General features: G+C 37.1%; 1 protein-coding gene across 1 annotated transcript; it reads left to right on the top strand.

The window, feature by feature from the left end:
* Positions 1 to 50: 50 nt before the first annotated feature.
* On the top strand, positions 51 to 22,099 carry RAB3IP (RAB3A interacting protein; the record flags this gene model as incomplete). Its single annotated transcript, XM_079538506.1, has 10 exons — positions 51 to 322; positions 514 to 775; positions 8,032 to 8,127; positions 10,658 to 10,735; positions 11,071 to 11,274; positions 14,443 to 14,571; positions 16,706 to 16,818; positions 19,808 to 19,907; positions 20,001 to 20,070; positions 22,017 to 22,099. The coding sequence occupies exons 1-10, from the start codon at positions 72 to 74 to the stop codon at positions 22,097 to 22,099; spliced, it is 1,386 nt and encodes a 461-aa protein (XP_079394632.1). The 5' UTR covers positions 51 to 71.
* Between the last annotated feature and the right edge of the window lie 2,168 nt (positions 22,100 to 24,267).

Here is a 24,267-nt window from a genome sequence, read left to right as displayed (position 1 = left end):
TAACTATTTCCTGTTTGCATTCTGACGATGTGACTTTTTCATTTAGGGCTTCATATGATGAGGCATTTATTATGGCCAGTGATCCCTTGGAAGGCTTTCATGAAGTGAACCTCGCTTCGCCCACCACCCCGGATCTTCTTGGAGTAAATGAGCCAGGAACTCAGGAACAAACTACCTCACCCAGTGTTATTTACCGACCGCATCCTTCTGTTGTGTCCTCCACACCAATCCAACCCAATGCACTGAATGTTTCCGACCTTCCCACACAACCTGTTTATTCATCTCCCAGACAACTGAATAGTGGGGAAGTATCAGGTGTCAGGTAAGCTTTGTGCATCTCTTTACTGGTGCTTTTTGTTTGTAGGACTACTTGCTTTACTAAACATAGAGTTGTAATATAGTGTATAATATTAAATTGTATCTGTAACAGTGCATTCAGCATTACTACTGCCATTTCTAAAATGCTTTTAATTTATATTACAAATTAAGAAAACCCTATCCCTTTCTTTGCAGCATCAATGTTACCGACGCAGTGCTTTGTTCTACCTCTGGACCCCAGGGTGGGTCATTCAATCACAATAATTCCAGAAAGGAGAGCAATAATGCAGAGAAAGAGTGTTTGCAGGGTGCTACAGTAGCAGATGTTGCTGAAGGAAATGAAGATATTTTTGGTTTGAGTACAGACAGTTTATCTCACTTACGGAGCCCATCTGTACTGGAAGTAAGAGAAAAGGGCTATGAAAGATTGAAAGAAGAACTTGCAAAAGCTCAGAGGGTAAGGCTTGTTGTCTTGTCTCCTCCTCCTTTTTCTCTGTTCAACGTGGTTTTCGTGTGGCAGAATGATAGGTGGGCCAGAAGGTGCTGTCTGAGTACTCATTTATAATAGAATTATTACAGTGTAATTGTTGGAATTTTTTCTGCATGTCTGCAGTGCTGATGTCTTAGATTTATTCCCAGACAGTGGTGTTTTTTTTTTTTTTTTTTTTTTTCCTAGTGCTGCTGCTACATAACATGTAAAGCTTTTGCTTCATTTCTGGTTGAACATTTTTTCTTAGAATTTAGCCCAGTCTTTCATTCTGACATTTGAGAATAAGAGTAATTCTTTTGTCATCTCGTTGTTAGTTTTTAAGTATTTGTAATGTTGATGATATACCTCAAATTTTCTTTCTCTTAGGAATAAAAATGGAGCTTGTGTTGTGAACTATAGAAGTATTTTAGAACGTGAATACTTCTGAGGCATCAGAGGGAAATGCTTGCATAGGAAAAAAGCAATAAAAATGTCACTGCAGCTCTTTAGAGTACTGTGACACCACACTTCAGACTGAATATGGACACCTCTGAGGGAACTGTGGCTCAATTTGTTAATATTTGTAAAGCGCTTTGTCTTGTTTGGATGGGTGGAGCTATATAAATGCAAAGCCATTGTTTACCATTCTAACATCCTTCTGTGTTTAAACTTCCTAGTAGACTTTGTGCTGTTTGTGCCCTCTCCTCTACATGATTTCATTCTTGTTGAGATTTAAGCTCATCTTTCCTCATGTTTGAACTTTTCCTCTCTGCTTGCTGCCTCTTTCTGTTGAATGTAGCCATCGTTTCTGTCGTAGCTGTATTTGCCCTTGTCAGTGTGAATCTTAAATATGAATTCTGATATCACTGCTTCTGTTGGTTGTTTTGTCACTGAATAGTTGCTTCCTTTGCTAAGGTGTGTTTAGTATCTGACCACAGAAAGGAAACATTAACCTGAGCTGAGTTCGAGGACCTTGCATGTGAATATATAAACCAAGCAGTTAATCCTGGAACCTTAGGAAGTAAGATCAAACTAAAATTTAAACTTCAGAAAAGGCATTCCTGCTCCTGACAGCATACAAAATTGTAACTAAAGTAGTTAAAATCAGCAACTCAGATCTGTTACTGTTATCTTTGAATTACCTGAAAATGTTAATTCACAAAAGTAGCATTAAAGCTGTTAAGACCATAAAAAAAAAAAGAAAGAAAAAATTTAGTAGTTTCAAACAGTTTGGATGTTATTAAAATAATAATAATAATAATAATAATAAGATTCATCTCAAACTTGAGAATGATGTCAAAATCCTTGTTAATTCTCAGCATATTAGGTTGATTCTTACAGTATTAGTCTTGGAAGACAAGCAAACAAATGTTATCCATCTGAACTTCCACTGGTTCAGGATTGCTCAATAACACAGGAGGCTTTACAGACTACATGACAACAAACCCTATTCATTTTATAGTGTATGCTTTCTTCCACTGTGTAATAGGAACTAGTTTTTGTAAGACATGGCTGTTCATACAGGGCTGTGTCCCCCTGCATTATTCAGTGTCGTGCAATCTTTGAGTGTATATCCAGCTACATTTAGCTTTGTCAAAGAGTACTTAGTTTAAAAATTTGCAGAGAAGTAATTAATATGTGGTGCTTATATCTTGTTTTTTTTTTGTTTTTTTTTTTTTTCCTTACATTGTGCTTTTAAATTCTCTTTAAGACTCTGTGGTTCCCTTGGGTTTATGAGCTTTGTCAGGAACAGTGAGAAAAGTAAGAATGGCAATTTGCACTTGAATTTTATGAGATCATTTATCCTAGAAAGAATACAGACTTTCCAGGAATGAATAAAGTGAGCACCAATTTGCTATCTTGCTTGTTTCATTTCTTCCAAACTTCTTTTTATCCAAAGCATGTGTGCAATTGTACCATGTATTAAAGACAGATGGATTTGAATTTGTTGCAGTTGTGATTGGAAGGAGAACCAGAAGGGAAATAGAAATTTTGAAGCTTAGGAATCCATTATCTGAATTCTTTTTTAATGTCTCTGCTTCTTTGAATGCAACTTTTTTCTTCATCCCTGTTTTTTTTTTTTTTTTTTTTTTTTTTAATGTAAGAGATAAATGCACGTAACATTTTTCTGTGTCAACCTAGGTAAGTTGCAAGACTGAATCATAGCATAAAATTGTGAGAAAGGTTGAGCCTGGGGTAACAGCAGGACAGCGTTTTGCAGTAACAGTGTGTAAGGTTGGGTGCACTTTTGCCTGAGCGTAGTTTCTAGTTATTAAAACTTGGCAGATTTTTCACCCTTTGCTGAGCCCATTCAGGCCTTCTTTTTTTTTCTTTTTCCAATGTAGGCTTATCTTCTGGCTGCACTCTCTGTCAAATGGAGCTGAAGAGCCCATTCCAATGATCTGAACCTTTTTGTGTGTTTTGTTACTCTTTTTAAACAGCATCAGGAAAATTGAGGTGTTAAAATATGTAATGATTCAATGCCTGGGAGTGCATCTCCTCAAGTCTCTGTATGTTTCTTTATTCTTTTTCTTCAGCTATGATTGAGACATAACCCTATGGTTATTGAAAGTAAATAAACCACATCTAGGTAACATTGAGAGAGAAGTGGTGGTATTTTGCATTATGGAATTTCTTGACATGCAAGTTTAGTGGAGCCTTTGCAATAGGGCACCTTCTGTTTGTCTTTCGGATGAAGTAACAAGCATATCACCTGTGCTTCAGATTGCTCACTTACAGTTTTTCAGCTGTGGCAGCTCGTGGTCGTGTCTTCCTTCAATTTTTTTGTGCGACTTGGCCATGAAATTCATCACTGACCATCATTGTAATTATGCTATCCATAACCGCAGAGACAAACTTAGGTTTGATGTTTTCTCTTGAAATGTTGAAGTCTCCAGCTCTTACTACTAGTTTGCTCCTTGTTGGATGGAAGAGCAATCTACCAGAGATGACTGTAAATATCATACCCTGAGGATGAATTCCATGCTTTCCACTGTCTTTAGAATGAGATCTGTAGGCTTGTTGGCAGCAAAGCTGTTTATGATTTTTGTAGCAGAAATATGCATTATTGTTATTTCCCTAGGAAGAGTCAAACTGAGAGGTTTTCTTGCACTGATGAAGTGACTCTCATGAAAGAGTAACAGTATAAAACATGGCACTGTCAATTTCAACGTATCTTTTTTTGACCATGGTACTCAGATCTGGATTTTGTTCCAGAGCTTTCAGTTTCAGTATGCATTCTTCCTGTCATAAGATCAAAGTAGAGTACTCAGCATTGTTTGTCTTCAGATCTTATGTATTACCACAGGGTTTGAAGTAGAGTGCAGAGCTGATTGCTCTTGCTGTAGTGTCTCTGAGTAGACTAACACTAGTGGCTAAATCTTTTATTTTTTTTGTAGACAAACATGTTATTTTGCAAACTCTGTATGGGTTAATGGATAAATATATTCACAATAACTACTAAGGAATTCCGGTAGCATTGTAGGGGAACATCTGGCATTCTTAAATTTCTGCAGTCATTTGCTTGTGAACTAACGAGTAAAAATGAGAAGGGCTCTAGCATAAAATAACATCCCAGAACTCCACCAAAGAGTGTTTTCAAGCTTTATGAAAACATTGCAAAAGACCGCTAGCTTTTGACTGCTAAAGATGAGTTGTAGCTGTTCTTCACTGTCTTTATGTGTTGAAAGGCTTGTTTCCATACCTCTGCCTTAAGCTGGTATAGCATCATGCTGCAGATAACAGATTTATTCTTTGGCTAGTGGAAGTTTACATGCAAGCAAAAGAAACGTCTTCACTGGCAGCGTAGGACCAAATGATTCAGGAGCCTCTTAAGTCGTTGCATCTCTGAAGAGATAACAGTTTCAGTTAGAAGGGTCCCTGTGAAGGTGGAGCCTGACTGTCAGACTGCTTTTGAACTGACCCACTGTTAAAGGTATAATTAAGAATGTTATTTGAATGCCATAGACAGGTATTGAGGCAAGAAGCAACTGCTGGAAGTCTGTTCCAGTGTCTGACTATCCTCCTCTTGCTAAAATGCTTTTCCTCATGTCTAGCAGGAACCTCCTTGATGCAGCTTGAGCCAGTGCCATATATCTTGTCATTGGATACCAGGGAGAAGCTGGGTGCTTCCCTCTCTCCACTCCTCCTTAGGAAGCTGCAGAGAGCAATGAGGCCATGTCTTAGGCTCTTTTTTCCTGAGCTTACCAAACCTATTGTCCTCAGCTGTTCCTCTTGGGACGTGCCTTCTGACCTATGAACTTTTTTGCATCCTCCTCTGGATGCATTGAACTATCTGCACCTCTTTTTGAAACACGGAGCTAGAAACTGTGCACAGTACTCCAAGGGAGCCATGCAAACACTAAATACACTGGGAGAATCACCACTTTTGACTGTGCTGCAGCTAATGCATCCCAGAGTACAGCTTACCCTCTTGGCTGCTTCAGCAGTATTCCACAGCTCTCATTTTAGGTGATATGTATATAATTTTTTTTTGCTCTCTTATCTTCTGCATCTAGTGGTGACTTGCTTAAATTGTTGAACTTGATCCAGGATGATTTTCTTTCTAGAATTCAAAGCGTTAATTGTTCTGAAGCAGCAATTTGTGTTTCTTATTGCTTCTTTCTAGAGAACCAACCTGCATTCTTATCTTGAAAATCAAAGTGAAATAAGCAATAATATGACTATTTGATAATAGGAATGTATATATATGTATATATATATACATTGTATATGTGTGTGTATACATATGTGTGTATATATATATATATATATATATATATATATATATATATATATATATATAAGTGGGCTTTTTGCCCTGCAAGTTAGAAATTTTTATCACCTGCTTCTGTATTTGTGTGTATTTTGCTTTATAATAGCTCTTTTTTTTTTTTTCATCATGTAGTTACTTTTTTAGAACAGCAATGTTGGAAGGACTGCAGCATGGTGGCAAACTTATTGCACACAGTTGTTTGTTCTCTAAGGCTGTGTTCAGTGATGACTTTAAGGCACAAGCAGTAGCAATGGCTCCAATAGCTTTTGATTATTTGAGCACTCTTTATTTTTTTCCCTGCATAAAATACCACATCAGCCTCAGCTATTAAACTTATTTGACAAAATAAGGTGACATATTATATTCCTCCCAAATCATGTTGCAGGAATTTGCCCCATATTTGAGAAATGTAGCTAAGCTGCTAAGTGCAATAGACAGCATGCTGTTGTCTCCTTTTTGCTTTCATTAAGTAGCTTTACTTGTCTGCCTAAATTTTAATCTAGGCTTCTCCCTGATCTTTCCAGTTATAAGCAAGGCTGCAACAGTCTCACCTAAAATAGTGTACTGATAGAGATAGAACAAGGGTAGTTCTGCCTACATGAGTTTGACAAGTTTTGACCTGAATCTTATTCCAATCTCCTTCTACAATGTCTTGTAGAACTTCTGTTTTTAAGATGTACGTAGCATATTCCTAATAAATCAGTGAAATAAACCAAAGAGCTAAAAAGTATTTTTAGCTAAAAAGATGGATTCGCTGTGTTTATAGGAACATGTGAAACTTGAGCTTGAAGCATTTTGTATCAGAATCTTTCGTTTCTATTAGCAAATGTACCTTATGTGTGAAATACTGGAGAAATTAGAACCTCCCCCAAAAAAATGTTTTAGTGATACTTTTTTATAACAGCTAAAAGGCCACATATGGAAAGCAAAAAATCAAAATAGCAAACTGGAATAAAATTTGATCAAAGTGTCCATAGTTGAAAACAAATAAAAGGAATAAATAATTTATTTTACAATACATAGGTCTTGAACAGCCCCCAAACGCTTGTCAAATTTAGGAGCTGAAGTTTGACAGGAGGATCTTCACCCCAGAGGAAAATTGCTGCCAGTTTGGCTGCAGAAATAAAGAGCCTGCTGTAAGGCAAGATTTGGTTTGCTACGTTATTGTGTGCACATTACTCAGTCACAGTAACTTTGGGAGAAATGCCTTGCAGGAAAATACAGAAGCTGACGTTTTGGCCTTTTTATGCCTCTAGAAACTGGCCTGCCAGAGGTTTCTGAAGGCAGGTGTATTCTTTAATTGTTTCTACAGTTTTGGAAGCAAACGATTGCTAGGTTGTATTTGGAATCTCTGAAGTGTCAATGACAGGCTTGGATCAGTCTTGGGAGTGATGGGAGTGTAGTAGCAAGATAGGCAGGGGAGAAGAAGGGGGAGAAGGTCTAGATTGGGACTGGGGGTGGGAGAGGAGTTGCAGGCAAAAGGAATGCTTGAAAGGTCAGAATAGGTTGCTTTCTGCATTTCTTACCCTTGCTTTTTTTTTTTTTTTTTTCCCTGTCCTTCTCTTTCCTGCTACATCTTCCAGTGTTTAATGGGTGTTTAAAGGGGAACTCTTCCAAACTTGTCAAACTTTTTGTATTCCTGAAAAAATACCCCCCCCTTTTCCCTCAGACTTAAGAAAATACAGACAAGATTGGGCATGTTTAACCCTTATGCGGCCAAATCTGTGCTGAGATCTTACTTTGATACATGGTCAGGCCCTTTTCATTCAAGTGATGTCAGGGACAAAAAACATAGTTTGAATTTCATAAGCTACTTTCATTTGATTTATGAATCTTCATTAATGAGAGTAAGGATATAATTACAGTGTGCCTTTGTAATTGTGTTAGTTACAAGGAGACCTACAAGGGAGCTGCTATTTCCACCATGTTTTAAGATTGTAAGGGAATTGGGAATCATCTTGAGATGAGGATGTTTTGAAAAATAAAGCAAACAAAAAACTCAAAAACAACAACAACAACAAAAAAATAAAAGCAGCCAACTCCCACACCCAATAAAATCAAGTACTTGTGTATTAAGTATCATTAAGTATCTGTTAAGGAATAGGTAAATAGAACTGATATTCTGTCCTATGTTTAAGTCTTCTATACTTTTGGGAAAAGAAAAGCTGCTTTTTTTTTTTTTTTTTTTTTTTTTTTTTTTTCTCTCCTTAGAAATTTGGAAATGCTGATGTTCAGGTTAGAGATACTGTAGATGTTGCTGCATAGAGGAAGAAATAGCTATGTATGTACAGCATTAATTTAACTGCTTCTAGTTTTAAGATGAATATGTTGAAAGGCTTTGTTTAGCAAAGGGTTTTGTTTCCCTCTGATCTTTTTTTTCCCTTTTTTTTCCCCCCTTCTCTGTGGTGTTAGCTTTAAGAGGCCAAATTACTTCTCTAAGTCAGAATAAATAACTTTTAATTTTCCATAGGAGCTGAAGTTAAAAGATGAAGAATGTGAAAGGCTTTCTAAAGTGCGAGATCAACTTGGACAGGAATTGGAAGAACTTACAGCTAGTCTGTTTGAGGTTTGTTGGAGTCTTCGATGTGATATACTTAAAGGAAGCTGAGCCAGATGTTTTATATAGAATCAGTGTTTTTCATGCAATTTCTCTGCAATAAGCTTATAAAGGGATTTCTGTTCTAAAGTCCCGGGTGTGGTGATAGAGAACTTAAGAGCAAGTAGTAGGCTTTTCAGTCAGATGAGAGACTTTGTTGAGCTTGTCAGTTTGCCTTGGCACAAAATGAAAAAAAATAAGGAAAATGTATCAGAAAGCTTGAAAGCATTTAGGCTTATTTTTTGGCATAACTGTTTTGATGCAGCTTCTGTCTGACAACGAGGCTATTTAGATAAGAGCTAAATTTGGGGTTGTCATGGTGATTAAATACAAAATAGCATAGTTCCCGATTAATAGAGGGTGGAACATAGTATAGGACTTAACCATGTTTTCAGCTTTTGAATTTTGGGTCTGGCAGCATGTTACACCCACAAGTTTGAAGACAAACTGAATAATGCACCGGGGTGGCGCCTGGTTGCAATCTGAAACGCCTTGAACTTTAAGTGGGATCTTTTTTTCTGAGAAAATGGCAGTGATGCCAGCAAAGATTGTGAGCTTGCATCAACCAACTAAACAAAAATCTTAAATCCACCACTTGAAGCAAGATTAGTTATCATTTTCTCACTGAATGGAGGCATACCTGTTCGCATAAACTTCATAAATCAGTTATACTTTTTGCTTACCAAATTGAAGGTCTTAGTTTTCAGCATATGCATAAAGAGAAAACATGATTTAGAAACAACATTGTTGATGTTGTAATGCTACAAAAGTGCTGTCAAAACCTGGAAGGTATTGGCATTCATAAATAGAATTGCAAACTGCTCTGTGGATTGGCAGAGCAATTTATTTCATCATCCCAGTAGTGCAAAGCTACTAAAAATATTAAGTGTTATAAATATTAACCAGTGTAAGTGGAACACTGGAAGGCTGGTTTTTTTAGTACAAATATTTGTGTGTACTGAGAGGAGGAAAGTGCTGGGCAGGCATTTTAACTGCAGAGGAATAAAACTGATGTTATCCATTTAACTTAAAGCAGTTAATCAATTTGTGAAAGCTACATGTGAAATGTAACACATTAGCAATGATTATTTAATGAGTTTTAATTATTCAGAACTCCCAGCTGTTGTGGGCACGTCATTTAAATTCTCTTTTGTGGTATGTTTTCACCAAGAGTCTGTAGTAAAACGCAGTGCTGAGGTTTCTTCACTTTTACAGTGGAATCTGTAGTCCTAGGACTCACATTCTATACTGAATCCCACTAATTTCAGTGACTGTGTAAGATGCTGCCTAAGTTGGTATGGTGGAGCTGATGTTAATGCATCTCAGTTGAGGATCAAGACTTGTTTTACACAGCTGGTTCTATATGTTACGTTTTTCCACATATAACATGCTTTGCTTTCCAAGATGCATCACTAAACAGAAACTGCATGGTCAATGTTAAATGTATTTGTACACATTGTATAAATGTGTATGTTCTCATTCCTGCATGTGTATGTTACTTAAGAGAATTTTAGAGACCCATACTGTACAGCTGTGTCGTTTGCCACTGGCAGCCAGATCTTTTGACATCACTATGGATGAACATTTTGTTTTATTTATATAGTGTCCAGACACGTGCTAGGCGCTTTACAGATATGAGAAGGGTCCTACCTCAGGTGATTTGGTTGGTGGCCCTGATCTTTCCTTTCCTTTTTTTTTTTTTTTTTTTTTTTTTTTTGGCCTTTGTTATGTACCAAATAAGAACAGAAAATTGGATCATGGGTGCAAATTGCTGGATCAGAGCCAAAACAAGTTACCCAGACAAAAGGCTTAAAAGTAAAATGATGTTTGGGAAAAACAAAAAAAATTGAAAAAATCCCAATCCTTTTATGCTTTGTTATTAGCTTAATCCTGCTTGTTTACTCAGGGTGGTTTCTAGTGTATTTTCTGTTCTACTTAAGAAATGTTTATTAATCCATAAATTATTTTTAATCCTTTACTTTACATTTTTATTAATGGTGAAACTTCAGGCTTGAGTTGTTTGACCAGTTCCTTCTGCATTTGAGTAAAACTGGTTATTCTGGCTAGGAGAGAGAAATTCTTCTGAATGTGCCCTTGTTGCTTGTGTTGCTACTGGTTGAGTCTTTCCCCTGGGGGTCAAGGAACTTCAATGGTCAGCTGCTGAAGTGTGTCCAGAGGCTGGCATTCATGACAGGTATTGTTTTTGCTGGGGGGGAGGGAGGAGGTTGGCTGACAGCGGAGGGAGTCGTTGAATATCTGTATCTCGGCTCTGGACCAAGGAGAAAGGACTTGCTGGTGCAGGGAGGAATCCAGATTATAGATTTGCGGCTATTTTTTGGTTTGTAACTATTTAGATTCAGCAGATTGTTGCACAACTTATTTACAAGTAATCACAGTGAAGCAAAAGTATGATGCAACTTCTTAGGTTGGTTTTTTTTTTTTTTTCTTTAAACTTGTAAATTGGTGTGAAACATTTATTCCAGCTAAACATTTTTTACAGGAAGCACACAAAATGGTTAAAGAAGCTAATGTCAAACAAGCTGCAGCAGAAAAACAGTTAAAAGAAGCACAGGGGAAGGTGAGTTTATTTCCAACTTGCTTGTTTTGTCTTTTTACATGAACCTACAGCTGAAATGTGAATGATGGAAAGATTATTAAAATATAAATTGACTTGTTCTGTGTTGCCATGTGTTCTTAGCTAACACCAGTGGATGCAGCATCACATTAGGTAACTAGCAAGGTGTGCAAGAAACCAGTTACTGTTGCAGTAACAAAGAGATCTCTTGTTAGCTCTGTTGGAAAATGAAGTCTTGATTTGAACAGAAGTTACTGGAAATGTCATGAAATGATTTAACATCAGCCCACAAGTACGATATTTATGTTTGTTAATGACTTTGTATTTTTGTTTTCAAGATTGATGTCCTTCAGGCTGAAGTAGCGGCACTGAAAACACTAGTACTGTCTACTTCACCTACATCTCCAACTAAGGAGTTTCAGTCTGGTGGAAAAACTCCTTTTAAGAAAGGGCACGCAAGAAACAAGAGTACAAGTAGTGCTATGGGTGGAAGTCATCAGGACCTTACTATGATGCAGCCAATTGTAAAAGACTGCAAAGAGGTAAAAGTATGAGGATTGTCTTCTTTTGCTGATAAGCCAGTTTAATTGCTTTGTTTTTCCTCACAGTAAATTTGGTATGTACTAGATCTTATAATAGCAATTGTAGAGAGATTTTTCATTAATGAAAGAATTTTTTTTAATGTACCAATAAGTGTTGATTTTTCACTTGTATTTAGCATTGAATCTTTAAGGAAGGATGCAATAAAAATTGAAATATTGGAATCACTAATGTAAAGGTAGGAATTAAAAACAAAGGAGGGAAAAGTAATAACAAAATTCAACAGTGTAACTGAATGGCAAGTCCTAGTGGCTTTTTTTTTTTTTTTTTTTTTTTTTTTTTTTTTTTTTTAAAACCAAATTCATCACCAGCTGCCACCAGGAAGAGTCATTTTATAAACCAATAGTGGATGAAAGAGTGGAGGAAAACCTTATCAATCATAAAGTATTAGAGAATAGGAGGGAGTTACCACTGGAGTCCTTGGAAGGCCTTGGGTTTATCTCCTCCTGCCATTGAGAATGGGGAAATACTGAGGCAACAGCTTGGTGAAAGCAATCTGAGAGTTGTGAGAAGGTTGGACCTGCTGGTGGTGAATGAGTAGTGGAATTGAGGGTGCTGAGGTTCTGCACACAGCTATGATACCTTCATGTCTGAAATGAAATAGTGAAAACGTGATGGATGATCAAAGCTATATGAGTCTTTCTGTGTAGGGAGACTAGGGCTCTTTATGTTGAGACTTTCTAAAAGCAGGACAAAAATGTATATAATCACAAGTGACATGGGGAAGATGAATGGTGAACAAGTAGTAATTATTTCCTGTAATGAGAAGGCTCTGGAAACTAGAAGGAAAATCATTTTGGTCAATATATAACTAAATTTAATAACTAATTGTCACAAAGTGACAACAGGACAAAAAACAGTGTTCAAAATGATGCAAAGTTGCCGTGGAAAAACCCGTTGAGGTACATACAAATACATGATTTGTATATCAGGAAGCTTATTTAATTACAAATTGCAGGAAATTGGGGGGTACATAATGAAGGCACGTTGCTGTATTTCTTCTCATGCTGTTCTGCAGGCCCTCAGTCACTGCAGGTCATTAGCAGAGAGAGGGATGAGCTAACTGGATCTGTAATATGATTCACAGTGGTCAGTTTTATACTTCTTTTTGCCAGTCATCATTGAATGCATTTATGCTATCTGTCTTTTCATTAACGATTTAGAGAAGGTATAGTTATGTTTCCAAAAAAAGACAAATGTCCTGTTAATTTACTCTCAGTGGTATTCAGGATATTTTTCTTACTAAAATCGATTTTGTTGCTCTTCAGAAAGATACAAACAAAAGGGGGAGAACTGGTATGGAAACCAGTTCCAAACCTAACTAGTTTGGAAGCATAACACTGAGGTTTTGACTAAATAAATTTGTTAAATGTTGGGCAAGAGCATGAAGAGGGGAAAAACTGATTTTGTTTCAATTTCCTATGGAGAGAAAGTGGTCAGTGTAATGGATATATTGCAGAAAATCCATCCCAACATACCAACATTCCAGACAGCTACTTCCTAGTATGCATGGGTGACCTCAAGGATAAATAGACGTATCTAACTAATTTAGAATTTATGAGCAGGATTTAGATAAGCTGAACATCTATACCCAGTGTAAATGCTAAATGCATCAGTGGATTTATTTTATTTTCCCAAGAGCTGAAGTGTTTCTCTTTTGCAGGTAATCATAACTTGGATCTAGTAAAAGTGCAAGTAAAGACAGAGAGCAGATACACGCATAGCAAACTGTAGGCTGGAAAGAAGGAGCATCAAGCTATATTCACTGAGTAATTTTTTCAAGGCAGCTTCTTTGTAAATTATAGCTTTGGGTGAAGTTTTGTTAGATGTGGAAAACAATCAGTAGTTCCTAAGAAATGCGTAGCAATTTCTTGATTTGTGCTGTATGGTTCTAAAATAGCATTTTTTTTTTCTGCTGATGTCCCCTGGTTGTATTTATTTTAAAGCCAAATTGATGTGGGTTTTAAGGTATGAGAAGTACCTTGCTCATTCAGGGAGCAAGTTACACCTATTGAGTTTCATTTGTGCAGTGAGGTTGGTGGCTTAGCAACCAGAACAGTTATGGACTAGTTTAATTAAGATGGTTCTTCCTGATTGTACCTGAGTGCAAGACAAGTAGCTCTAATGGAAAACAAATTTGCCGGTCTAATTTTTGTAGGTTCTTTCTCATGGAGGGAGGGGGGGGAAAAAAAAAAAAAAAAAAAAACCTCCATGTGAAAGAATGGTTAAGTGTGGGGAGCTGTGGTAAGGAATAAAAGACTGAAAGAGGCTGGTTCAAAGCAGTGATGCTCTTTTAAAATGGATTAAAAAACAATTTCAGCTCTTAGCATATGTTTTCACTTTCCACACTCTCATCTATATTATTTGCTTTTGATATTTCAAGACTTTCAAGTCACATTTCCTTTATAGAGGTGCATATTATGAAAGCAGTATTACTATTTGTTGGTGGTATCTAGTGTTTTCCTGAAAATGTTTTCTTCCAAAATACTGCTTTTCATTCTTGTTCTCTCTTTTTGATTCTCTTTGTACTCTGGAGCGGAGCAGCAACCTAAGAAGCCCACAGAGGGAGCAGCATTAGGATCTGCTTCTCATTTTTCCACTTTAGTAACCTTTTTGTTTGTCTTCTGTGCTTTGACTGTACATTTAGTGTTTTTTTTCCTTTGTTCTCCATGACTGCCTGCCATTTCTGGGGGCATTTCTTCTACATGACATTTTCTTTCTTTTGTTGCATGGTATTTTTGATGCCCCTAACCTTCCTGGCCTGTGTTTGGCCTGCAGTGTCTTTCCCTTCATATAGCTTTTAGGTTTTGGTTTTGGGAGTACAAGCCTGTTACAATACAGGAATGGGATTTAACAGCCAGTTGGAAGGAAAAGGTGCTGAAGTCTGTGTCAGCAGTCTCAAAGCCAGTTTGGGTAAATCAAGGTGGTACTACAGTCTTGGGAAAGTGAACTGGAGAAGATGTTTGTAGCTAGGACATAATTGTATTCTTTCACAGTGTGGAAGAGAACACAGTTCTAATGATCACTGTTTACCTGTGGGTACCTGTAGGTGACCAACACTAGTGTGATAATTACAGTATTTAAAACTTGTGAATGTTTGTGTGTTTTAGGCTGACCTATCTTTGTACAACGAATTCAGATCATGGAAAGATGAACCTACTATGGACAGAACATGCCCATTCTTGGACAAAATCTATCGGGAAGATATTTTTCCATGTTTAACCTTCTCAAAAAGCGAGGTATGTACTCTAAGTGTTGTCACTGATGCTTTTTATTTAAATGTGTTACATGGGAAAAGTAGACTATCTTAATTGACGTATGAAGTTCTACCATTTTGTTTGACTCAGGTATGAGAGTTTACAGTGAAATACCCAAGTTTAGTGTGGAGCATTGAAGCAGTTTTTCTTCTCCATTTGCTATTCTAGATGTGACTCTCTTAGGTGGAAGCTGTCTACACCTTTCCGTGTTAATACTACCTATCAGAATAAGTCTGTAGGAAGGAGTGCTGGGTTTCCCCATAAGTCACAGGTCCCATTTAGTAGAAATGGTGTCCGGTCACTGTCCGTTGTTCATACAGTATGAACAGTATGGACCAACATAGCTAATTCTGTGGACCTGTTTTTCTCTCATTAAGCAGAGCAGGTGGAAGGCACAATCTGGGTGTCTTCTAGAAAAGAGGTTTGTGTTGCATGAATCAGACTTTGGGATTTGAAGTGCTTTATCATGGACAGTTTAGAAATATGGTTTCAGATGAAAGAAACAATGTGGCTTTTTTCTTTGTGTGATTTTTCCATTTCCTCTTCCTTTCCTAGTACAGAGGAGGTAATGGTGTTTTACTCATGCTGGGAACATGATGGAACTGGTTCCAGCTGCAGCTTCAGTACCTAGTCTTTGTTCTTAAGTAGCATTTGTAGGCTATAGTTGCAGTATGTCTTCAGGGGAAGGGGAGGCAGTATTGCATACCTTTATTAAGAGTAACAAATTTTAATGCTCTCAGACTTGATTTTTTTTTTCCCAATAAAATTAAGTAAATCACATTAAAAAGGTGGTATATTTTCCTCAAATTTGTCTCTTACGGTGTGTGCACTTCTCCCGTATTCTTCACTTGTATGAAACTCTCCCACTAAGATGTTTGCTCACTTACTATTAAACTTAAATTACTTCTGCACTGTGTGTAAGTAGGTCATCCTGTTGTCCCAGCAATTTCATTTTGTTTTCTTCTACTTCAGTGGCAATATGGCTACTGTATTTGTATTTCCTCTTTAAGAAGAGAATACGGCTTCTAGCACAGGTCAGCTGTGTAGTTAATGCTTGCAAATGCTGTGCACAGTGACATACTTTCCTTTGAGTATCAATAAAGTGCTGTGTAGCTAATAAGTGACACATTATGGTTTTTGAATAATTGAAAATGCAGTTATCTAAATGGTTGAAGTAATACTTCAGCTCTTTGGAGCCTGTTGTCTGTGTGTGTAGTCTCCTGTTTTGCATTTAGCAAATAGTATTGGGAAAGAATATTTTGTATGAAGTGCTTTTGTAGTAACATTCTAATTTTGAAATGCTCAAAGTACAATAGAAAAATATTTATATTACTCAGCAGCAAAAGAACGTGGACAAAGAATTATTAAACGAATAAAATAAATAGCACCTTATTTTAAATCAAGTAATGACTATTTCTTGTCCATACTTAAACACTAATCTTGGGCAACTATTGAGTTCAGTCAAGCAAAATGAGCATATTTCTAGTGTGCTTTTGTAAAGAATTAACGTAAAAAAGCCTGAGGGAAGTTGCACTTCCTTTATGAAAGTGATATTTTAACAATACCAGTGTTCTGAAGGCACAAAACCTGTTGTCTGTTTTATATATTGTTCAATTTTAAATCTTTGAATGTCTTTCTGAAGTAATCTTTGGCTGAAAAATGGGCTAATTCACTTTGTTTTACAAGTTACAGAGGTTGCGTGCTGTTTGTTTTTTTTTCCCTGTAGAACACAATAAAATTAGAGCAATTTTTTAAATACACAAGGTTTGTGCCGTGTCCAGTATGTGGCAAAAACAGTGTGCAAATGTATGTGCTGCTTGGGTGCATGAGGAATAACTGAATATATGGTTAGCATGCTAACCGTACATTCCCTGCTGTAAAGGCAGTTGTCTTGCCTGAGGGAGGATAGGGTTACTTGGAGGGCAAAATTTCAACTGAAGCCTAAGAATTGGGCCTCTTGTGTAGGAAGCAAGCAAAAGCTTATTTGTAATTGAATTTGTTTGGTTTGTTGGCTTTTTCAGTGTTCCCAACTTAACAGAGACAGAAACGTGTCACTGCTTTGAGGCAGTGGATCACATGGAGCTGTTTCTAACTGCTTTCTACATTTCTCTTGCAGTTGGCCTCAGCTGTTCTGGAAGCTGTTGAAAACAACACTCTGAGCATTGAACCTGTTGGCTTGCAACCTGTTCGATTTGTGAAAGCTTCTGCAGTTGAATGTGGGGGACCAAAGTATGTTAAGCTAACAGACAGAGGGGAAATCTGGACTCATTTGAGAGAACTGTATTCTCAATCCAAGAGTTATCAACTGATTGCCTCATTGAAATTTGTATATGTTAATCTTGTAAATATTTATTAAAATATCAGACTTCAGAATTGCTCTTGCAAAATTTTATGGGGGAAGTAAGCAACTAACAATGCAAATGTTAAAGGTTTGTTTTATATTAACCTTTTTTAAGATAATTCCCTTCTTGAGAGAGCTGCTTATGATGCATTGACTGTAAGAGTAGCATTCTCTTCCTTGGAGAAGATCAATCTGATTCTTAAAGCAGAGATTTCTGAAGTAGGGGCTGTCACTTGGAAAGCATCATGAAAAAGGTATAGAAGTAGTGGGGGATCAATGTCAGACAGCTAGATTTATTTGTGGCATAAGAAATCTAATACGTACAGAGCATATTGACAAAGGCAGCTGAAGTATTTGAGAGGAGATATGGAAAGTAAACCCTCTGAATGTGAAAGAAGGAATGTAATCAGGGAGTAAAGGTGAGGGTGAATTTGAAGGTAAAGAAGGAAATATGGTTGAATGGCAAAATGATTGCTTTAGAAAGTTTGGAACGGCTTCAGATTCCTCTAGGACAAGGCTTGTGTGTCAGGTGCTGATGTAGATGTTAAAATGAGTGAGAGGGACCTGCCTGAGGCACTGGGGCTCTGAATGTGAAAGGATTTTAGTGCTTTAGCTTTAGTGCGTGTCATGGTTAAGCAAGAAAGGCCAGTATCACAATCCTGAGCTTTCCAAGCGTATTGGAAGTCTTGACTACTTGTGTAAAAGATGTCCAGCAGAAATAATATTTCTCTGTAATATTTTTTTGTTAGAGCTCAGTTTTCTGATAGAAAACTTAAACCAGAATGTGCTTATCAGGATCAACTTAATTTTTTTTTTCTCATTGCTGCTGTTTTTCAATTCTCATTTTTCTTCATGGGTTTTGAGTGTCATAGAACATTTAACATGCCAAAGGAAATTCTTGCTTTCTCTCTAAAGAAGCTGTATTGTATTCTCCAATGTAATCCATAAGTAGTTGGCTGGGTAAAAATTAATGTTTCGAGATGCCTGTGCAGAAATTGTACTTTAGTTACATTAGTTACATTGATAGTCAAGATTTTCCTCTCTTTTTCCTCTCTTTTGCAATTGTCATGAGGTGACAAAAACTTCTGTATGCTTGTTTGTGGTTAAGTAATAGGTAAGGGATAGGCGGTACGTAAGCTTAATTTGACAGCAAATGTGCATTGCCTTAAATATTACTGGCACTGGGTGGGAAACAGCTGTTTCACCTTTCACTTAATCAGAGTAGCAGCTTTGCATTTTCTGTTTTTATGTGGTGAAAATCACTTTTTATTTAAAGGGCATGGTTTCATAGGTAACGTAATACATACAAGCAGCATAAATAAATAATAACAGTAACTGGAATAATGCTCCTGAAGGAATGATTTCATTGTCCAATTGCCTGGAGGACAGGAAGAACGGATGCATAAACTAGTGGGATGGGTAATAAACCAACAACAAAACATTGAGTGGAGGTCAGGGAGCTGTGATGTAGTAAAGAAAGGTTTTGGCATACAGAAGTTACTGAATGGTGCCAGTGGTGTTGTGTAGTAATGAAATACAGCTGGGTTTCCCCACAGGATTCAAGTAATTGTCCCCATGGGGAACAAAGCACTAAGCTGCATGTGTGCTGTACAGTGCAGAACTGAGTCATTAGTAATAGCTGTCATTCCAGCATTTAACCTGGTGTGATGCAACACACTGTATAGAAGGTAAATACATTGCTGGAAAGAGAAAAGGGTTTTTTTTCCTCTTCTTGGCATTAAAAATCTGTCTGTCTTCTCACAAAGGCTTGACTGCATTTGTGATCAGCTTGCTTCAGCAACTATACAATTTCTTGGATCAATGTCAGACCTCATAAATTACTGGAAAATCATATACACTACAGTTTTCTCCTGCGTTGCATGGTTCTATGGACAGCTGCAGACTATTAAAGGGGCTTGTAGGCTGCTGTTGAGACTGTGTGAGCTTAGAAAGGTGGCTGCTTCTTAAGACTCCCTCATTTTCTGAGATAGAGATGAAAGGAAGGAGATCCAGAAGCTTTTCAAGTCAGTGGAACAGTGGATACCTGACAAGCCAGTTCATCTGGGATGCTGCAATATAAAAATTCCAAATCAAATTCCTGCTGTGTTTACATTTATTAAGATAGTATTAATAGCAGCTTCCTCTTCAGGAGAGATGTAAAAATTTTTTTTCTGAAGAATCCTGGAAGAGTTATTTGGAATTGAAGAATTTCTGACTAATGACCTCTCTTTGTTCGTGTATGAAATATTTGCATATACACTAGAAAAAGTAAATGTAATTATTTTGCCATCACTTCCTGTAATGATAATGGAAAGAATTATTACAGTCAACCTGTTTTCCTTCACCTCAAGTTCTTTTATACTCTGAATGTAAAAATGTTATTTCAGTTTGGGCATAAATACAAAGCTGTTCTTAGAATGTGTCTGACAGAGACTTTGTGAATTGACTGTTATCCTATGGGGCTTGTTTTTTTTCTTGGTATGCAACATCAAGAGGAAATTTAAAAAAACAAAACATTTTAAATGTTGGGGTCAGGTGATTATTTAAACAAAGCTTATTCCATATATAAAGAATTAAAGATTTCCTGCTGTTCCAGACTGTCAGACTTGAAGCTGTGAATGTGAAAGTAACAGACCAATGCTGATAAAAGATGTAAAATTAGGAATATATCATGATGTGCTGGTGTTGGAACGAAATTTGTCCTTATCAAGCTAGAGTAGTTGATACCATTTTGTAAGCTGCAATTACTACATTAATGCAGAGATTTGAGTACCTATGCAAATAGGAAGTAATTACATTAACACTCTAAACACACACAGGTGTTAGACATTAATGTCAGATTTGTTTATTAACTTATGTAAACTTCATGTTTTGTAGGAAATGTGCTTTAAGTGGACAAAGCAAGTCGTGCAAGCATAGAATCAAATTAGGAGATTCAAGCAGTTACTACTATATTTCTCCTTTTTGTCGTTACAGGGTAAGCAGATTTACCGCAATTTCATTTTAAGTAGTATTTTTTTCTACCGTCATACAAAATGATGTTAACCACCATTCTTTTATATGGGTTTAGATAACTTCTGTGTGCAACTTCTTTACGTATATTCGATACATCCAGCAAGGACTGCTGAAGCAGCAAGATGGTGAGTGACAAATTGCATTTTGGTCATATGAATCAGAGAATCATAGAATGAATCATAGAATGCTTGGGTTGAAGGGATCTCAACGATCATCAAGCTTCAACTGCTCTGCCGCACGCACAGCCACCAACCTCCAGATCTGCTACTAGACCAGGCTGCCCAGAGCCCCATCCAACCTGGCCTTGAACACCTCCAGGGACAGGGCATCCACAACCTCTCTGGGCAGCCTGTTCCAGCACCTCACCACTCTCTCTGTGAAGAACTTCCCCCTGACATCCAACCTAAATCTTCCCTTCCTCAACTCAAAACCATTTCCCTTTGTCCTGCCAATATTTACCCTTGTAAAGGGTTGACTCCCCTCCTGTTTGTAGGCCCCCTTTAGGTACTGGAAGGCTGTAGTGAGGTCACCCCCACAGCCTTCTCTTCTCCCGGCCAGCTCCCTCAGCCTGTCTTTGTGGGGAAGGTGAAGAAAAAATGCGTACAGTGAATGTGCCTAAAACTTGCAGATGATAGTCATTGTGATTGTGAGACTTTGGTGAATTTTCAGTAAAATAATAAAGAAAGAAATGGTGCTTTTCAGTCTATTTTAAAAAACCTTCACATGAAAATTGAAGACAAATTCCACAATGAGTGGATCTATGATAATTTTCTACACAGTATTTAAAAAAATAGAGACTGGCAAAAAGAGTGGCAAAGTATGGAAATATTTATGATCTTTCCACATCATTTTTGCCTTTCACTTCCATTGTTTTGTTGTTAAAGACTGAAAACAAGTTCTATTTTATTATTATTTTTTAATCTAATGCATGGAATAACCAGCAATATCATTTTAAAAAAAGAAAAATTCTGCATTGGTAAGAGACCCCAAAGAATCTTAAGTTGGTTTGACCTGGTACATTCTTCCCTCCCTTAATGCACAGACACATCTTCTCTCACTTCATGCACTGAAAATTCAGTCAACCCTTCTTTGTCAGATTGTTGTGCAGGGAGAGCTGATTAATTAAAACAAACAAACAAAACCCCCGAACGTTAAACCAGACTGTAATTTTATTTGAATGCAGCTGGAAAAAAAGCAATTAATCTTCAAATGTGACATCGCAAGATTTCTCGATGAGGGCTCTCTGTATAAATGTATTAGCTAGTGTGAAGCATGATTTTTTTCATTGTGCTCTGCCTCCCCTCTCAGCAAAAGAGAAAGGTAATTTTACTTCTGTTGCTATTTTTCCTCCCCAGAGTTACCTGGTTGCTTTTTTACTGTCAGGATAGCAGTATATATCCAACAGCCCACTTAAACTCTTATCTCTGCAGTAAATCAGAAATGTGCTTAAGTGTGTGTGCTATTTGGTTTCAGTAAGTCTATATAAAAGATGGCTGTGTAAACACTGTGCACCTCTGAATTTGAAAAGTAGACTGCATGTAAGAGTTGTGGTTGTTCTTCATTTACTATTATCACTCTAAAAGAAAAAAGTCATGATTGTATTTAAACAATTTAGCTAAAATTTCCTGTCTAGGTAAAAGGATAAAACTAAGTGGCCTTCAATTTTTACTTATCCAACAAATTCTACTTCCTCTTCGCAGTCTTTTATACAGAAAATGAGTCAATGAGCAGAACAATTAAATTAAGAAACTAATTAATTGAAGCTGAAGAGCACTTATGCATTTCTTTTCCCAAGTTAAATAAAAGCAACAACGTTTAAAAAACAAAGTAAAATTTGGTGTCTTTTACTATGACTATCTCCTAGAATGTTCAAACTTTCATTTATTTTTTTTTCAAAACCAAGCACAGAGAGCTCACACAGCTAAATTCTGATTTCACTGGGAAGTAACAAACTAGGGAGTTTGTTGCTTCTGAAGTTTCCTTAAACTAATGTACAGGGAGGCAGAGTGCCTATTTCAGTTAAAATAAAAACCCAATTCATTGCATCTAGTGATATTTCCGTCTTTTTCAGTGGATCAGATGTTCTGGGAAGTTATGCAGCTGAGAAGAGAGATGTCACTAGCGAAGCTTGGCTATTACAAGGAAGAACTCTAAATCTTTTTACTCTTGAGCATGCATGAACTTCATGTAAGATACATAACTCTAAAATTGATGAATCTTTTTTGTCACTTGATATTTATTTCCACAAAGTGGGTCCAAGATCTTTCTCCTTTGGCAGATTGCACTAAGAAGTACTGTGATTGTTTTAAACTGACCTATGCTGTATATGTGTCCATATAATACCTAGTTGAACAAATGTGGTAAGCACTTGCAGGTGTCTTAGTGATCGTAATTTACATTTAAAAACAAGACTTCTGATTAAATAAACGTTGGTCTGAAGCAGCATCTGCAGCATCTGTTGTCTGTTCTTTGTGAAGCAGTGTGACGTGAACCTGCCTGAGAAGATAAGCAGTTTCAAACTGAAACCAAGATGGTTATTGATGGTTTTGAGAGAACAAATGCCTGACATGGTGCAGTGTGAAGACGTATGCATGCATCCTTTCTGTGCGTGTATGTCAATCCAGTTAACAATTAGAAGGTCGTGATATTCTTTTAAATGCTGCATTCCTATATTCTTCATTTCCAAGTAACATAAGAGAACTGTATACTGCAAACATTCATGCTGTTAACAGCATAATAAATCTGGCTTTCTCCTTAAACAGGAGTGCTTTTCAGACATCGTAAGATAGCCTTGAACACTCTTTGGGTCTTTCTTTGATTAGAAATCTATCTGTGTGACTACTAAAAACTTTATTCTTTTGCTTTTTTCTTTTTGGCCTTATTGCCTTTAGATTAATCTTTGTGGGTTTTTTTTTTTTTTTTGTTTTTTTGTTTTTTTTTTTTTTCAATTTTGTTTCCATTGTTTTAGACATCCATTTCCCACAGCTGTCCTTACATCTGCAAAATATCCATTACATGATTTTTTTTAACATGTTGATTGTAACTTGCATGTAATGTTAGTGGCTTTTTCACATACACAGCTTGCTCCGAAGACAACCTGAAAAGGGATCATGGCTTTTTTAAGGAAGATCCATTTTTTGTTCAGCTGCTACTTTTGCTAGTCCTTTCTCCCAAGGTGTAGTGTAAGCTGAAGCAGAAAATTCATTAGGAAATGTGGAACATAGTTGTGCAGGTGTGGTATTGTGGTGGTTTCACACTGCCTGAGCAGTACTGTGTTGCTGTTGTTCCCCTTTCTCAGAAGGGTGGGGAGAGAAAAAGGGATGGAGAAAAGCTTGTGAGTTGAGATGTGGGCAGGGGCATAGCTCACCAGTTAATTACCCAAGTGGGCAAAACAGATTTAACATAAGGGAGTTAAATGTGATTTTCTGCATACTGAAATAGAAGAGAACTAAAAGCAAACTAAAACCACCTTCCTCCCATCCACCTCTTCTGCCTTCTCCCTCTCCCTGAGCAGAGCAGAATGGGGGCTGTGATCTGATCAGAGCAGCTCTGGCTGCTCCAACACGGCCCTGCTGCAGCCAGAGCTCTGCTCACAGAGTGCATCCCTGCAGACCCCAGCTACCAAAACCTTCCCACATGAGCCCTATACAAGGAGATTTGCATGTAAGAGACCTTCTGGAAAAACACTGGAGTCTTGATTATGACAGCCATTTGTCAATCACAGGTACTCATAAAGCAGTGGCAGATTTCTGCTGCAGAAACCTGGAAGAGTTCTTACTGCAGCTGCTAAAGGAAGGTTATTTCTTATTTCAGTTGAGCTAAGGAAGTCTAGTTTCTCTGTCTAAGAAAACAAATTCTATTTATTGCTGTTATGTTAGGCTCATAAATGCTTCCTAAAGATTGTTAATCTTTGGTTTACATAATGAAATCAAACTGTTTCCGGGATTAGCTAACAGTAGTTAAATTATAGCCCGTAGCTGCTGCTATTCTGACTTAGTAGTCCTTTACAGGTGTTGCCCATTAAAGCAAAGAGATTTTTTTTTCTACATAATAGTGCCTAGACAAAAGGTATCTAACGTTTATTATGTGGGGACTGTCTTCATGTAGAAGAACTACAAAGATGTACCACAAGTGGTAATGCCTCTTTGGCTTGATTATATTGATGTCTTGTAAATACTGGGCTTGCTTCTGCCTTTATGTCCCTTTCCCAAAATTATTGTCTATTTTTTTTTAATACGAACTGCCTATCATGAGAAACCTGTGTCTGGGACTGGTAACAACTGCACTGCGGTTACATGTCTGGTAAATTCAGCTGCTTTAGA

This window comes from Tetrao urogallus, assembly GCF_951394365.1.
Source record: "Tetrao urogallus genome assembly, chromosome: 1".
Classification (NCBI taxonomy): Eukaryota; Metazoa; Chordata; class Aves; order Galliformes; family Phasianidae; genus Tetrao; species Tetrao urogallus.
Note: the sequence above shows the minus strand (reverse complement) of the source record. Positions and strands in the feature narration are given on the sequence as shown.